General features: G+C 49.2%; 1 protein-coding gene across 2 annotated transcripts in view; it reads left to right on the top strand.

Moving 5' to 3' along the window:
* FLNB (filamin B) overlaps window positions 1–14,353 on the top strand; it is a 94,713-nt gene extending 80,360 nt beyond the window's left edge. For both annotated transcript variants that reach the window (XM_031663246.1, XM_031663245.1), the window contains 5 exons: window positions 2,879–3,011; window positions 6,720–6,896; window positions 12,012–12,230; window positions 13,161–13,364; window positions 14,151–14,353. In XM_031663246.1, coding sequence (XP_031519106.1) covers window positions 2,879–3,011; window positions 6,720–6,896; window positions 12,012–12,230; window positions 13,161–13,364; window positions 14,151–14,338 — 921 coding nt within the window. In that variant the 3' untranslated portion in view covers window positions 14,339–14,353. The remainder of the gene's footprint in view (window positions 1–2,878; window positions 3,012–6,719; window positions 6,897–12,011; window positions 12,231–13,160; window positions 13,365–14,150) is intronic.
* The last annotated feature ends 2,455 nt before the right edge of the window (window positions 14,354–16,808 follow it).

The raw sequence follows: 16,808 nt of genomic DNA, 5'->3' as shown, positions 1-16,808 counted from the left end.
CCTGTATTTTTGTTTGTTATTGTTGTTGAGACAGAGTCTCACTCTGTCATCCAGGCTAGAGTGCAGTGGCATGATCTTGGCTCACTGAAACCTCTGCCTTCCAGGTTCAAGTGATTCTTCTGCCTCAGCCTCCTGAGTAGCTGAGACTCCAGGCGTGCACCATCACACTCAGCTAATTTTTGTGTTTTTCTTAGAGATGGGGTTTCGCCATGTGGGCCAGGCTGGTCTCAAACTCCTGACCTGAGGGTGATCCGCCCCAGCCCCCTCAACCTCCCAAAGTGCTGGGATTACAGGCATGAGCCACTGTGCCCGGCCAGAACCTGTGCCCTTAACTACAACCTCTCTAACCCCCACCTGTCATTGTGGCACACGGTTGCATAGTCCATCCCATTAGGATACCAGGAGATGCAACGTTTCTCATCGTCCTAAACAGGTCACTTAATTCAAGGTTGCACTAGCACCTTCAGCCAAACGAAGAACCATCAGGGATGCCTCTGGGTTTTTGCCCAGGACACTGAAAAATAATTAGGTGTCTGAATTGGGAGTAGCAATTAAGTTGTGAAATAACATTGAAATCCCAAAGTATGATTTCTGGGTAAGAGTTTCTAAATAGCCTTGAGCTGCCCCCAGTTCTTGAAAATATTGGATTCATTAAAATCCAATCTGATGTCTAAGATCAGTGATATGATTGGCTCTAGTTCCCTACACTTGGTTTACATTTGAGATTCTAATCTTACTCTGAGGGGAACTGGGATACCTCCAGTAGTTCCAAACGTTAGTCTTTCATTTAGGGACGTAAACAGAACCCAGACCAGACTCAGTCCACACATTGAAGCGGCCTCATCCAGAGAATACCAAGGGTACTAACTGGTTACTGTGGTGTAGATGTTTTTCTTGTGTTTCATTTAAAGGCTTCTTAACAGAAGTGTCTTTTGTGACCGACTTAACTGAAACCTACAGAGGGAGATAAACCCAGCACTTGTTGAGGGCAGGAGCTGCCCTCATGCATCTCGAAGATTTCTTTCGAATCTTCCGAGGCATTTATCTCCCTCTTGAGGATTTAGTGGCAAGCGGAATCAGGTAATGTAAATTATGCTGTCTAAAAGGAGCTGGTTTGGAAAAATCCTCTCCAGGAAGCTTTTCTGTAGAGTCCTCTCGTCATAGCTGGGTCATAAATGTTTCAGTAAGTACACAGCAGGCTGTTTCTCAAGCTTTTGTAACCAGCTGCTGCCGCAGGAGGGGCGTGTTCATCAGCACGCCCCCTGTTCTTCCCGGGTCATTTGATGCCGAGTGATATGGAAATTATTAATCAGAGATTTCACAGAGGCCCAAGCAGCAACATCTGGGGCTGGTTAGCAAAGACAGGCATGTATCGTTTTGTCTTGCTTTTGAGACTTTCTAGGAAATGGGAGTAGGCTGGCATTTGGGGTGGGGGTGGGATGGGAGTGATCCGGTGATCAAAGACTTTCTAATTCTGTGTTCCATCCACCTTCCTCAGTCTCTATCCCTTAGGGCAGCACAGTCCAATAGTAGGTTCTGCCGTGATCAAAATGCTCCAAGTTTATGCTGTGCAGCATGATAGCCACTAACCACATGCGACTATTGAACATCTGAAATGTGGCCAGAGGAACCAAGGAGCTGGACGTTTAGTTTTATTTAAGTGCATTAAATTGAAATATATGTATATATGGCCACATGTGGCTGGTGACTACCAAATTAGCCAGTGCAGCTTTGGGACCTTGCCATGAAGATGTGGTTCTTGGACCAGTTCTTGGACCTGAGCATCACCTGAGAACTTCAGTCCCAGACCCACTGGATCAGAATCTGCATTTTAATAAGATCCCCAGATGGTTTGCTTACACATAAAGCATGAACCATGCTGCTTTAGAGTTATTGCCTGAGGAGTGGCTGTCCGACCAAGTCTAAATCAAAATTACTGACTTGTAAAATGCTGCTGTTTGGGATTGGCCAGTCTTAAAATATCTCCAATGTTGTTGCTCAGCTTTGTTCTTAACCATCTGAACTTCTGATCCCCTCCTCCCAGAGGAGGAGATAGTTTCCAAGACAAAGTATGGGGAGTGAAACTGATCCAGAGAAGAGCAAAAGCTATGTCTTTCTATGACTTCTTGTGGGGATACAACCTCTAAATGCATATTACTATTTAATAAGCTTATGTTTTCAAGCCTCTCTGTGTATGGGCTAGGCCCTGTGCTGAATGTTTTGCATGCACAGCTTAATTTGATCTTTATAGTAGCCCTCGAGATGGATCGTTATTATGCCCATTTTACAGATGAGGAAACCAAGACTCGAAGAGGTTTGGGAACCTGGATATATAGCTAGGAAATGGTAGGAAATCCAGGGCTGATTTGTAACTGCTATGGAGTACCGCCTTCTTTGCACATGTGGCCCTTTATAATATGTTCCTCCAGGTCTGCCCTTGAGATAACAAACAGCATAACATAAAACTGTGTTTGTGTTCGTGAGTGCATGACTTTGTTAGCTGCCAGTATCCTCCTAAAAGAGGATACTTTTTTGACCTGGAACATACTGGGTTTTCTGGCCTGCATAGGTGTTATTTTGAATGCTGAGATGATAGTCCTTTTGACCAGGATGTCTCAAGTATCCAAACCTAGAAATCATCTCTTCCAGGCTGTATCAAGATGGTTTGCGTAGAAGACCATGCAGATGCACGTCTCTGCTGTCTTACGTTAAAAATGCAGAATGGCTCACCTGCTCTTTTGTTGTCATATGTTATATAGAAAAACATTCTGGGCCTATTTGCATGAGAACTGTCACCCAGAGTTTTGGGTAGGGTCAGTGTGTGCCACTGAACAGGAACGCTGAGGGCCATAACCTGTCTAATGTATTAAATTCTCAGGAATCGGGATTAAAAGTTAACCAGCCAGCATCCTTTGCTATAAGGTTGAATGGCGCAAAAGGCAAGATTGATGCAAAGGTGCACAGCCCCTCTGGAGCCGTGGAGGAGTGCCACGTGTCTGAGCTGGAGCCAGGTGAGCAGGAGGCCTGCTGGGGGGTCCTAGCACCAGCACTTTCCAGCAGAATGTTCTTGTAAATGTGCGTCCCAAAGGAGGGCTGATCGGTTTCATTACTGCCAGTGAGTAGTGGATTCCCTTTGCTGTTGCCAGATGTTGTTTATAAATTAGCGTTTAAACCTGTACCAGGAATAGGCAGACCCTTTACCCTGGGAGAGAATTCTCATTCTTTCTTTCTTTTTTAAACAAATGCTGGGCAGGGTGCAGTGCCCTAACCTGGGAGGCCAAGGCTGCCGTGAGCTATGATTGTGCCGCTGAACTCCAGCCTGGGTGACAGAGCGAGACCCTGTCTCAAAAAAAAAAAAAAAACAACAACAACAAGAAGCATACACACACAACACAAAAACAAATGCTGCTTTGTTTTCTGTTAGTTTTTCAGATTCCTTTTGCATGACATTCATCATGATTTTTCTTACATATTGTAACATCTTATAGATTTTTATTGTATCGTTGACCTTATGACGTGAGTAAGCATACTTTGATCTCACTTTACTCTAAGGGAAAGGTAGGTTAATGTTCTATAAATTAAAAAAGAAAATCTGGGTCTCTAGGCCCTAATGTCCTAAGATTTTTCTTGCTTGGTGCCTTGGTATATGGATTTAATCAACTTTAAAGAGACAGTGTTACCGGTGAACATAATACATTTATTAAGTGTCAGAAACTTGAAGGAAGGTATAGGGCTCAAAGAGTTGCTCACAGTTTGTGAAGTCCTGGCCAAAAAGCAGATGATGACCCCAGATGATCGCCATTACCACAGGAGAACTGAGAAGCAAATGGTAAAGATGGTCAGAGCAGGAGAGAGAAATAGTTTCTGCCTTGGTGAGTTCAGGAGGGCTTCTCAGAGGAGGTGACATTTGGTGTGGGCCTTGATGTATGAGGGGGAGACCTATGATCACTGCCTTATAGGGCATTTGTTGTGTGCCTGGCTATATTTGTATAGTGTAGTTGGAAATCTAGGCTCTGACCAGGCATGGTGGCCCACATCTGTAATCCCAGCACTTTGGGAGGATCAGTTGAGCCCAGGAGTTTGGGACCAGCCTGGGCAGCATAGTGAGACCCCTTCTCTACAAAAATAAAGTAAAAAAAAAATTAGCCGGCCGGGCGCGGTGGCTCACGCCTGTAATCCCAGCACTTTGGGAGGCCAAGGCGGGCGGATCACAAGGTCGGGAGATCGAGACCACGGTGAAACCCCGTCTCTACTAAAAATACAAAAAATTAGCCGGGCGCAGTGGCGGGCGCCTGTAGTCCCAGCTACTCAGGAGGCTGAGGCAGGAGAATGGCGTGAACCCGGGAGGCAGAGCTTGCAGTGAGCCGAGATCGCGCCACTGCACTCCGACAGAGCGAGACTCTGTCTCAAAAAAAAAAAAAAAAAATTAGCCAGGCATGGTGGCACACACCTGTAGTCTACTTGTGAGGGATGAGGTGGGAGGATTGCTTATGCCCAGGAGGTCGAGACTGCTGTGAGCTGTGTCATGCCACTGTACTCCAGCCTGGGTAATGCAGCAAGACCCTGTCTCAAAAAGAAAGAAAAAGAAATGTAGGCTCTGTGTGAACATTGAGATCTATGTTTCCCAGTAGTCAGAAAGGGCAGTGGGGAGCCTCAGGAGGAACAAGTGTGAAGGATGGGGTCAGATCCCGGTTTTAGTCTGAAAGGCCAGGTGGCGAGCTGGTGCTCCCAGAGTGGTCCATTTGAGAAAGCAGCAGCACTGGAAATGGAGAAGGCCAGAGCGCTATGGTAGCCATAGAGAATGAGAGAGAGAACCCATTCCAAAATGTTCCATGTAGCTTAGTGATTGGGCGGCAGATGACAGTACAGTTGTCAGAACTAGGGCCAGCCAGGCAGAGGGTGGGTGAGGATTGGTCAGGGCCTTAAAGGGTTTAATATTTTGCTTTGAGGGGTTTTGAAGGATCCCCGATACCCACATGGAGATGTTTACTAGATCACTGTGAGGTTTGGTGGCCTCAGCCCCAACAGTCCCTCACTGGGTACCCTCCCTCTTCTCTTAAAGCCAATGTGCTTCAGGAGAAGCTGGCTCCACCCCAGGCAGGATTTGAACCCCTACAGATGTATGAGATCATTAGCATGACACAGTTACTATTGATTGCAAATTACAGGATGCCCAGCTCAAGCCAACTCACACAATAAAGGGGCCCAGTGAGTTGCATAACTGGAAAGTTCAAGAGATCCAAGATGGGTTTCAGCGATTTGATTTGGTCATTGAGCTTGGCCCTGCAAGGCCTCAAATATCTCTGCTGTTCTGCTTCGTGGGCCTGGTTCTGAGGCTGGCCTTCCTCTTGGTGGCAGGATGGCTCCAGCAGCACCAGATGTCCCACCTTCACGCCACATCAGTTAAGAATCCTCTCAGGATTCTTAGAAGTCTAGAGGCTCCTTTTCCCAGAAGTCTCCAGCACATCTCCCTTCCCATCTCACTGACCTGGACACATGCCCACTGCTGAGTCATTGCCTGTGGCTAAAGAAGTGCCATGTGTTCATTGACGAAGGCTTAGCGAAGGATTTTTCCCTGATCCACTCAGGGACTACACTTGGATGTGGCGGTAGAGCCGGCTTCCCCTAAAGCACATTGGCTCTCAGGGAGGCAGATGGGGACCTAGCTAGGGGACTGTTGGGGGATGTTCAGTGCCAAAGGATGTAGGGTGCACAGCTCCATGGAGATGCACCTCTGTGGAGACCTCCAGAGGCAGGGAGAAGAGCTTTGGGGAACACAAATTCTGAGAGGGATGAAGAGTCCTAGGAGCCAGGGAGAGACTGAGAGACTACCTGGAGAGGTAGGAGGAGAACAGGCTCTGCACCCCGGGCAGGAGGGCTTCAAGGAGGAAGTGGTGGTCAGGTGGTGCACAATGAGTAGATGTTCTAGGTGCCCATTTCAGTTAACAGATTACCTTGCTACATGCTGTGACCCAAACGCACAGCCAAAAACCTGCCCTGTGGGGCAGTTCCTAGCTTTGAGCTTAATTAAGGAGCATTAATGCCAGTTGGAACCATTTTTCCCCCTTCAACTGGCCACATAGAGAAACGTAGAAGAAGCGAGGTTTTCTTTTTTCCCTTCATATATATTCTTTTTTATTTCTTGTTACATCTTCCCAAAACAGAGACTTTCAACAGTAGTTAGAATGGCCATCTCCCAACATTTAAAGAAAAACTGAACCCCCGCAATGGGTGAATGAAGTAAAGGGTAGTAACCTAGAGTTCAGCTGAGTAGGCCACTGTGGAGCCTTAAGTGGTGAGGTCTTCCAATTTCAGAGTGATGTGTCTTCAACTTGTATCATCGTTTTAGTGGAAAAACATCATTTAATTTTGGTGAAATGAGATTCATCTCGTGACAGGATTAGTAACAGCACTCATGGAATTTCACATTCAAAAAGTGAGGTTTTCTAAAGAAAGGAAGGGTTCTTCTGAGGCAGGGGTCAGAGTCTTGTCCTGTGTTTATAGGATTTGCGATGTGGATGTGTTTTCCTTGGAGCTGATGAGGGATACCCAGGGGGGTCCGTCTGGTTCTGAAATCCAGGATGCTGAGTGCCAGGCTCCCTGTAGAACTGTTGATTTTTAAATGGGCCATCTCAGGTTGGCCTCCATCCTTTGTCCTCACTGAACTCGGGGGTGTCCATTTGCCTGATTTCACCCTGTGCCTTTGCTCATTCTTCTAGATAAGTACGCTGTTCGCTTCATCCCTCATGAGAATGGTGTTCACACCATCGATGTCAAGTTCAATGGGAGCCACGTGGTTGGAAGCCCCTTCAAAGTGCGCGTTGGGGAGCCCGGACAAGCGGGGAACCCTGCCCTGGTGTCCGCCTATGGCGCAGGACTCGAAGGGGGCACCACAGGTAACCCACTCCTCTGCTTCTTGAAGCCTTAACTGAACCAGCTCCAGGGACAAGCCAGATGGAAATCCTCAAGCCCCATGGAAGCTTTTTACACGCGCTTTCCATGGAAACTGGGGTCATGCACACTTTGGAGGCGCTTGCTGTCCAAAGCTGTTTTGGGAGTTGCGGTTTGGCCCGTGATAAATTCAGAGTAAGAGCTTGATGGCTGTGTTGTCACACCTCATTACTGTTAGTTGTGATTCAGATTTCTTCCTCTGCCAGGTTTCTTGACTTTCAGAACAGGATGCTGATAGTCAGGGAACACAGCACAGTGTCATTAATTTTGAGGGTTTCTTTGCCTACACAGAATTCATGATGCGTCCAAGGGGGCTCCTACCCATCTGTTCTTTCATGGTACCGGGCTCCCAGAAGTGCACTGAAGCAGCAGTAAGACCTGTCCCAGCCTATCTCCTCCTCTTTTTACTCTCAGATCTTAATGGAGGAGGAGAAAAGACTGAAATGGTCAAAGAATTCTGAAGCTTTTTGGACCCATTGCAATTTATTTTTATTCTTTGCCACAGATGGGACATGTTTGATTGTGAAAAATACAGGCAGCGAAGAAGTAAATAAAGTGGGACTCACTCCATCTTCTCTCCTCCTCCCCCACCTGGGTCCAGAAGCAAACGGTTCCAGGAAGGGAGGGCCTTCACCCTGTCTGTCATCTCATTGTCTGTCTTCATTCTTGGTTGCTGGGTTGGTTAGCTAATCGGTTCATTAGACAAGCAGACACAGTTTTGCTTTTGTCTTACAGAAGGAATCTTACTGCATCTACTGTGATACAGCTTGTGTTTTTGCTTTGACCTCTTAAAGATCTTTCCATGTCAGAACAGATCTTTCCCTCCTTTTCCTGGCTGTGTGAGAATTCCTGCTGTGAATCATGGTTATTTGAACAGGTGGCATCGGGTGGCGTGCAGTGAGTGCGTCACTGTTACGGAGGCTGCCAGGGTGGAGAGCCGGTCCTTAGTCTCTGCAGGGGAAGTGCGCAGTGTGGACTCACTGGGGCATGTTTGCATTTGGTGTTACTTTGGACCCCCTTGGGAAAGCAATATGTCCGGGTTTCTTGAGTCTTTCGTGGGTGTACCCCCACCCCGCATAAGGAGAGTGGGATGGAGCAGACTTGCCTCCCAGGGGTGAGGGGTGAGTGACTGCATGGTTGCCTGGCATCCAGCCCCAGGAGCAAGTGTCCTGTGTGGCCAAGGGGCCCTCTCCAGGTGCAGGAGTGACTGGTGGGCTGGCAGGCTGCCCGGGACTCTGACCAAAGCAGTGGCCTCAGCAAAGCCACCCACAGGGGTGGTGTGAGTGCTGCCAGACTCCCCAGGCAAATCTAGTCTGGCTCCACCCTAAACTCTGGGCCTGCAGCTTGCCTTTTGTGAAAGGCATGGTATCATTTTACCATAGGCGATGTCCATTTTACAGATGTGGAAAGTGAGGTGCAGAGGTTGAGTCACTCCCCCAAACAAACACTCCCCTAAAAAGCAGTCAGCTGGGAGGAGGCAGAACCAGGAATCCATCCAAATCTGTGACCTCAGAGCCTGTGCGCTGAACCCCCGAGCTTGGCCCCCTCTCTAAGTGGCTGGCTCACCCAGAGGCAGTGACTGCATCCCCAGCCCACTTTGGGGTGTCCTAAACCAGGACCCTGTCCTCCCAGCTGCTCAGGAGTACTTTCCAGGCAGCAGTACTGGCAATTGGGCCCTGACAAGCTACTCACCTTTGAGGGCCCAGGTGGGATCCTCTAGGCACTTGGAGCGCGTGGCAGGCTTCAGGCCAGGCCCCACAGCAGCTGCTGGGGTCTCCCACACTGGCCAGGAAGCATCTCACCTTCCTGCTGGCTCATGCGGCTGTGCCTGGGCCCTCTCCCATTTCCTTTTGGCTGTTCACACACCTTTTGGGAGCTTAGGTTTCAGGCTGTGCTCTGCAAGTGCTGGATGCTGCTGAGAGAAGGAGCTGCTCTTGCAGGGAAGCTCCCAGCCAGGAGGGGAGAGGTACAGAACCGCCTGCTTCAAACCCTGTGTAAATATTGCTCTTGTCACAGGGAAGGCGTCTTGTTTTTCCAGCCCTCCTGCTCCCAAGCCTTTCCCTAAATATCCATTCTGAGATTACACAGCTGCAGTGTGCATGGAATGAAAAGGTATCTGTGCTCGGCTGCCAGAGTGCCCAGTATCCTGACCTTCTGAACAAAGCAAACCTCCCTCTGTTTTTATGGGTGAGTTTGCTGTATCTCTTGGCTCAAGCTTTAAATGGTCCATTCTGTAGATTTTGGAATAGTGGAATGTGGAGAATTTGAGGCGGGACCCTGCTGGAGGAGGCTTGAGAGGCTGGGAGATAGACCAGGGAGCTCCCGATTCTTTGGAGCCGCTGAGCAATTTTCCTAATAAAATGATCCAGGAACCCCAGTGTGCTCAGGGTATACCAGAAGGGCCTCCTTCCCTCCTTCTATCCCCTTACCTGCCTTGAAGAACAAGAGGTGCTGCATTTAATGTGCATTAAACTCACAGGAACTGGGCCGGACGTGTTTGAGGGGGTGGGGGAAGACCGCCATGCCCAGAGATGTTTTGTGGTGTCAGATACAGGTTGTAGCTAGAGGCAGTGGTGACAGACTTCTGCTTGTGGACTTTTTTCTTCCATCTTCTCTCAGGTAAGTGCTTTAGCTCCAAGTTGGACAGACTTTATGTTTAAATCCCAGTTCTGCTGGTCCCCAGCCGTGTGACTCCAGATGAATTATCTGACTTCACTGTGCCTCTGCTTCCTTTCCTGCAAAACAGGAATAATAACGGGACCCACCTAATAGGCTTGTTTGGAGCCATAGAGGAGGTAACAGCCAAGTAATAGCTCTTGTCCCACAAGCCCTAATTTATCTTTTCCCACCTTGTCTTCCCTGCCCTTTTGGACCCTCACAGTCAAGATGAACTGATTTTTGGTTGGTCAAAATATTGCATTAGGGCCAAATGGGTGCGGTGGCTCATGCCTGTAATCCAACCACTTCGGGAGGCCAAGGCAGGAGGATTGCTTGCCCCAGGAGTTTGAGACCAGCCTGGGTGACATAGTAAAACTCCATCTCTACAAAAAAAAATAAAAAATAAAAAAAATAAAGACAAACTTAGGTATGAAACAGCTTATTAAAAAATGGTGGAACTTTTCCCTGCAGCCACATCATTTCAACTTCACTTTAAAAATATATTTTTGGCCTGGCACAGTGGCTCACACCTGTAATCCTAGCACTTTGGGAGGTGGAGGTGGGAGGATCACTTGAGCCTAGGAGTTTGAGACCAGCCCAGGCAACACAGCAAAACCCCATCTCTGCAAAAAAAATTAAAAATTAGCCAGGTGAGGTGGTGCATGCCTGAAGTCCCAGCTACTTTGGAGGCTGAGGCAGGAGGATGGCTTGAGCCTGGAAGATTGAGGCTGCAGTGAGCTGTGATCATGCCACTGTACTCCAACCTGGGCAAAAGAGGAAGACTTTATCTCAAAAAAATATTAATAATAAAGCCAGGTGCGTTGGCTCATGCCTATAAGCCCAGCACTTTGGGAGAGCAAGGTGGGCAGATCACTTGCGGTTAGGAGTTTGAGGCCAGCCTGGCCAACATGGCGAGACCCTGTCTCTACTAAAGAAATACAAAAATTAGCTGGGCATGGTGGCGAGTGCCTGTAATCCCAGCTACTCAGGAAGCTGAGGCGGAGAATCGTTTGAACCTGGGAGGCAGAGGTTGCAGTGAGCTGAGATCATGACACTGCACTCCAGCCTGGGCAACAGAGCGAGACTCCATCTCAATCAATCAATCAATAAAATATCTTTCCTTATCGTCACCTTACAGCTGCTTCCTGGATGGACACACTGTCTCCTTGTTGCTCACCTCCCGCTTCTTGCCTACGTAGCCCCTGGCCTCAGAGCTGCTGCTTGAGGGGCTTCTTGGCTGCACAGATTAGATACCATGATGAGGTTGAGATAGTGGGGAGGGTGGACCTTGGGACAGGAGCCTTGAGCTTCCAGGAACAGCTGGGTTGTGTTTGAGAGTCGCACGATAGCAGCTCTTTTGTTTTATTGATATCCAGAACAATAATTCTTTCTCTGGACTAGGAGCTATAATTAAACCAAAATATTTCCCAGCTGGGGCAGTGCCTAGAGCTCTGGCAGAAGCACAGCCCTGCCTGGGGATGCTATGCCAGGCATGCCCCATAGAGGGCACTGTAGCGGGCATGTGCCAGGCCTGATGACTGAAGGAGGCTCTCCCTGGGCCAGCTAAGTTGTTTCAGGGCTGCAGTTAGGGGATCTGAGGCAGCTCCACTGTCCATCCAGGGGTCAAGAGATGAGCCTGGCACCAGAGCCATGCAGACATCGTTCAAACCCAGCTCTACCACTTTCTAGTTGTGTAGCATGACTGGCCCCACTCCCTGAGCCACAGAGTCATTTGTGAAGCAGGAATCGCGGAAAGGATTCCATACCACATGTGTCAATGGTGCTGTGCACAGGACCCGGAGCCGGAGTGGGGCACACATGCCCCGTCATCAGGAGCTGCTGTTTTGTTCCTGTGCTTGTTGCTGGAATTCACAGCAAAGTGGGTGGGCTGGCAGGTCACAGTGGCTGCACCCAGTCTGCAGCACGGTGCCTGGGGTGAGGGCTGAGGAGGAAGGGAGGAGATGCTTGGCCTCCCTGGCTTCTCCAAGTCTATCCAGAGAAGAAAGGACGGTCAGAGGGGCCCACGCCTCCCCCACACCCCTGGAGGGAGAGCTGGCTCTGGCGGCTGAAGCAGCATTTCAGGCTTACAGTGTGACTCAGGCTTCTCACCCTCAGCCACAATGGCTTATGCCCAGAGGAGAGAACAGGGTGTCCAGGCTGTTGCTGCTTGTGGGCGAAATGTCAGCCATGCTCCTCCTGCCTTGGCCTGGAAAAGGGAGCCCTCACCCTTCAGGACCTGAGGTTCTCTCTGCCAGAAGTTCAGAGCTAGTGTCGGTGGGTTCCCATGCCACCAGGGTGAGCTCTCTGTGAGGGGACCTATGTGTGTCCCTCACCACGGCCTCAGTGATCCTGGGAAAGCCCTCCGGGCCATCAACACAGCATTTTCTATTCCTTTCTCCCAGGTATCCAGTCGGAATTCTTTATTAACACCACCCGAGCAGGTCCAGGGACATTATCCGTCACCATCGAAGGCCCGTCCAAGGTTAAAATGGATTGCCAGGAAACACCTGAAGGGTACAAAGTCATGTACACCCCCATGGCTCCTGGTAACTACCTGATCGGCGTCAAATACGGTGGGCCCAACCACATTGTGGGCAGTCCCTTCAAGGCCAAGGTGACAGGTAACGATCAACTACCTCCGGAGTTACTCTCCCTTCCTGGGGAGCTGGTTTTGTCAGATCAATCGTAGTGGAAACTATGGATGGTTTTAGATGTGTTAAAGCTACTTTGAACTTTGAATGTCAGTAAATAGTATGAGATGTCAGAGGGCAGTGTTTGCAACTTACGAAAGTCCACAGAGTGGAGCGTGCAGAAGTTGAGAAAACATGTTCGGTAGTTTTCTGTCTCTAACAGGAAAGAATAGATATTGAAATCTTACGTATTTGTTTAGATCAGGGCCTGAAAAATCCCCTCATTTCTAATTTTCACTTTAAAAATAATCAAAAGGTTTTATTATACTTATAAAAATGTGTCTCCTCCAAAACACTGGAAAAAAGACCAAACTATGAAAACCAGTTCACAGCCACCACCCAAGGTAACCACCATAAACACTGCAGTAAATCCCTTCCACACGTCATGATTCACTGTTACGTAAAGAATGTAGGTTCCTCGCAGAAAAATTAGAAAATTCACATAGAAAAATCATCCTTTCTCATCCACGGAATCATTTTTTGATATTTCATTATATGTCATCCCAAATTTTACTCTGCTTATACATAGACTATTTTACATAAATAGAAAGATGTGAATTCCACCGGCACATCTTTAGGGGGGTGGGGGCTGGGGGGATTGGGAGGGTTCTAGGCCTTGTCAGCCAAGGCCAGACTCATCCATTTGCCCAGAAAGCCAGATCCTAGTTGTATGGGGGTGGGACCGCAGGGGTTTAGAAGACATTATGGGTGTGAGATACAGGTGTGGTGGCTTTTGTATCCAGGTGTTGGGGTGCGCGGGCTCTCCTGGGGCTACTATGTAGGGTACTCGCCTGTCCTCTGGCTGAGAGACCCCTCTTGATCTGGCCATTCACGCCTGTCCCCCTCCCTCCCGTATCTTAGGCCAGCGTCTGGTTAGCCCCGGCTCAGCCAATGAGACCTCGTCCATCCTGGTGGAGTCAGTGACCAGGTCTTCTACAGAGACCTGCTATAGCGCCATTCCCAAGGCATCCTCGGACGCCAGCAAGGTGACCTCTAAGGGGGCAGGGCTCTCGAAGGCCTTTGTGGGCCAGAAGAGTTCCTTCCTGGTGGACTGCAGCAAAGCTGGTAGGTGTCTCGGCCTTTTCAAGGGTGGGGTGGGGCAGGGGCAGGCTGGACATGCTGGGTACACTGGTCTTCCCTGCTGAGGTCTCCTGCAGTGCCTACCCCCATGTAACCCAGCCATTTGCAAGTAACCATGTTCATGACCCTGTTCTCCTGCACTTAATATTTTTAAATGATTTTCTTCTCTTTTGCCTTTTAAACGTGGGTATTTATTTGGGTTTCAACGGTCAGTTGCCTGGGTTCTGGCATCCAGTACACCTGGGTTGGAAACCTGGTACTGCCACTTCATTCATTCATTCGTTTGTTCATAAAACTTATTTAGCCATGTGACCTCGGAAAGTTGTTAAATCTCTTTCCAAAAGTCAGTTTCCTCTTCTCGGAAGTACCTTCCTTAAGGTGCCTGTGAGAGTAAACAAGAAGATTCTCATAGCTAACGCTTAGAATAGCCCTTACTGTGTGCTAGGGTTTGACACCCATCACTCCTTAAACCTCACAACTAGCTCGTGAGGTATGTGTCGTTCTCATTCCCTGTTTACAGATGGGGAAGCTGAGCTAGGGAGAGGTAAGATTCCAGTCCGAGGTCACCCAGGTAGCAAGTGGCAGGGCAGAGATTTGAACCCACACCGTCAGGCTCTATGAGCCTTTGCTTGTAATTGCCACACTCTCCCACCTCTCAGGGGCCCCAGCGTTATGGCGGAGGCTCCTTACCTTTGGCTCTCATACTCCCTCCTCTTCCTGTGCCTGTCCTGACGCATCCGAACGGAGTAACCACCTTCTTTTGCCTCCTAGGCTCCAACATGCTGCTGATCGGGGTCCATGGGCCCACCACCCCCTGCGAGGAGGTCTCTATGAAGCATGTAGGCAACCAGCAATACAACGTCACATATGTCGTCAAGGAGCGGGGCGATTATGTGCTGGCTGTGAAGTGGGGGGAGGAACACATCCCTGGCAGCCCTTTTCATGTCACAGTGCCTTAAAACAGTTTTCTCAAATCCTGGGGAGAGTTCTTGTGGTTGCTTTTGTTGCTTGTTTGTAATTCATTTTTTTTTTTTTTTTTTTTTTGAGACGGAGTCTCGCTCTGTAGCCCAGGCTGGAGTGCAGTGGCCGGATCTCAGCTCACTGCAAGCTCCGCCTCCCGGGTTCACGCCATTCTCCGGCCTCAGCCTCCCGAGTAGCTGGGACTACAGGCGCCCGCCACCTCGCCCGGCTATTTTTTGTATTTCTTAGTAGAGACGGGGTTTCACCGTGTTAGCCAGGATGGTCTCGATCTCCTGACCTCGTGATCCGCCCATCTCGGCCTCCCAAAGTGCTGGGATTACAGGCTTGAGCCACCGCGCCCGGCCTGTAATTCATTTTATACAAAGCCCTCCAGCCTGTTTGTGGGGCTGAAACCCCATCCCTAAAATATTGCTGTTCTAAAGTGCCTTCAGAAATAAGTCCTAGACTGGACTCTCGAGGGAACTGTTGGAGAATCTTGAGAAATGCAAGCTTGTTCAGTGGGCTGAGAAGATCCCAGCCCACTAGGTGCCAACCAGAACTCTTGGTGGAACAGATCACCCACTGCAGCAGACAGACCGGGCACACGATGAGACTGACATTTCAGAAAAACAAAACTGGCTAGCCTGAGCTGCTGGTTCACTCCTCAGCATTTATGAAACAAGGCTAGGGGAAGGTGGGCAGAGAAAAGGGGGACACCTAGTTTGGTTGTCATTTAGCAAAGGGGATGACTTAAAATCAGCTTAATCTCTTTCAGTGCCCGTGTTAATGTATTTGGCTATCAGATCACTAGCACTGCTTTACTGCTCCTCACTGCCAACACCACCATGCTCTGTGGCCTTCTTACGCTTCTCAGAGGGCAGAGTGGATGTGGTGGCAGCCGGGCCCGCATGTCTCCCAAGTACCTGTACCCTCGCTCTGATGATTATTTCTTGCAGAGTCACCACACGAGACCATCCCGGCAGTCATGGTTTTGCTTTAGATTTCCAAGTCCGTTTCAGTCCCTTCCTAGGTCTAAAGAAATTCTGCAGTGGTGAGCAGTTCCCCACTTGCCAAAGATCCCTTTTAACCAACACTAGCCCTTGTTTTTAGCACATGCTCCAGCCCTTCATCGGCCTGGGGAGTCTTACCAAAATGTTTAAAGTGACCTCAGGGGGCCCATGGATTAGCGCCCTCATCCCAAGGCCTGTCCCTTGACTTTAACACTCCACACCCGCCCCAGCCAGCTTCGTGGCTCACTTTTTCTGGAAAATAATGATCTGTACAGACAGGAAAGAATGAAACTCCTGCCGATCTTTGGCCTGAAAGTTGGGAATGGTGGGGGAGAGGAAGGGCAGCAGCTTATTGGTGGTCTTTTCACCATTTAGCAGAAACAGTGAGAGCTGTGTGGTGCAGAAATACAGAAATGAGGTGTGGGGAATTTTGCCTGCCTTCTGCAGACCTGAGCTGGCTTTGGAATGAGGTTAAAGCGTCAGGGACGTTGCCTGAGCCCAAATGTGTAGTGTGGTCTGGGCAGGCGGACCTTTAGGGTTTGCTGCTTAGTCCTGAGGAAGTGGCCACTGTTGTGGCGGGTGTAGCATATGGGGCGAGTGTTGGGGGTAAAAGCCCACCCTACAGAAACTGGAGCAGCCCGAAGCCTGATGTGAAAGGACCACGGGTGTTGTAAGCTGGGACATGGAAGCCAAACTGGAATCAAACACCGACTGTAAATTGTATCTTATAACTTATTAAATAAAACATTTGCTCCGTAAAGTTCCGTTGGTGTTCTTGGATGCTGTCGCTTCTGAATAAATTGTTTAATCCTAGGAGTTCAACACCACCAGCCTGGGTAACACAGCAAGACCCAACCTCTACAAAAAATTTAAAAAATTAGCCAGCATGGTAATGCATGCCTGTAGTCCCAGCTACTCAGGAGGCGGAGGCAGGAGGATCACTTGAGCCTGAGAGGCCAAGGTTGCAGTGAGCTGTGGTTGCAACCCTGCACTCTAGCCTGGGCAACAGAGCAAGACAGTGTAACACACACACACACACACACACACACACACACACACACACACACACACAGTAACATCGTTGGAGCCCCAGACCAGCTCCCCCAACCTGTGCCTTAAGGGACACAGACTAGCAACTTGTTTTGACAATGAACCTGGGCTCTTTTTTAGGGGGGTGGGTAAACAAGAAGCTGTCACCTGTCACCCTGCTGTGCTAATTGTTGCTGCCGTCTTCCCCTCCCTTTGCCTCTGTTTCTCTGTTTTTTTAAAATTTTCCTTTTTTGAGACAGTGCCATTCGCCCAGGCTGGAGGGCAGCGGCGGGATCTCAGCTCACTGCAACCTCCATCTCCTGGGTTCGAGCAGTTCTTCTGCCTCAGCCTCCCAAGTAGCTGAGACTACAGGCGCATGCCACCATTCCTGGCTAATTTTTGTCTTTTTAGTAGAGAGATGGTTTCGCCA

Source organism: Papio anubis, chromosome 2, assembly GCF_008728515.1.
Source record: "Papio anubis isolate 15944 chromosome 2, Panubis1.0, whole genome shotgun sequence".
Classification (NCBI taxonomy): domain Eukaryota; kingdom Metazoa; phylum Chordata; class Mammalia; order Primates; family Cercopithecidae; genus Papio; species Papio anubis.
Note: the sequence above shows the minus strand (reverse complement) of the source record. Positions and strands in the feature narration are given on the sequence as shown.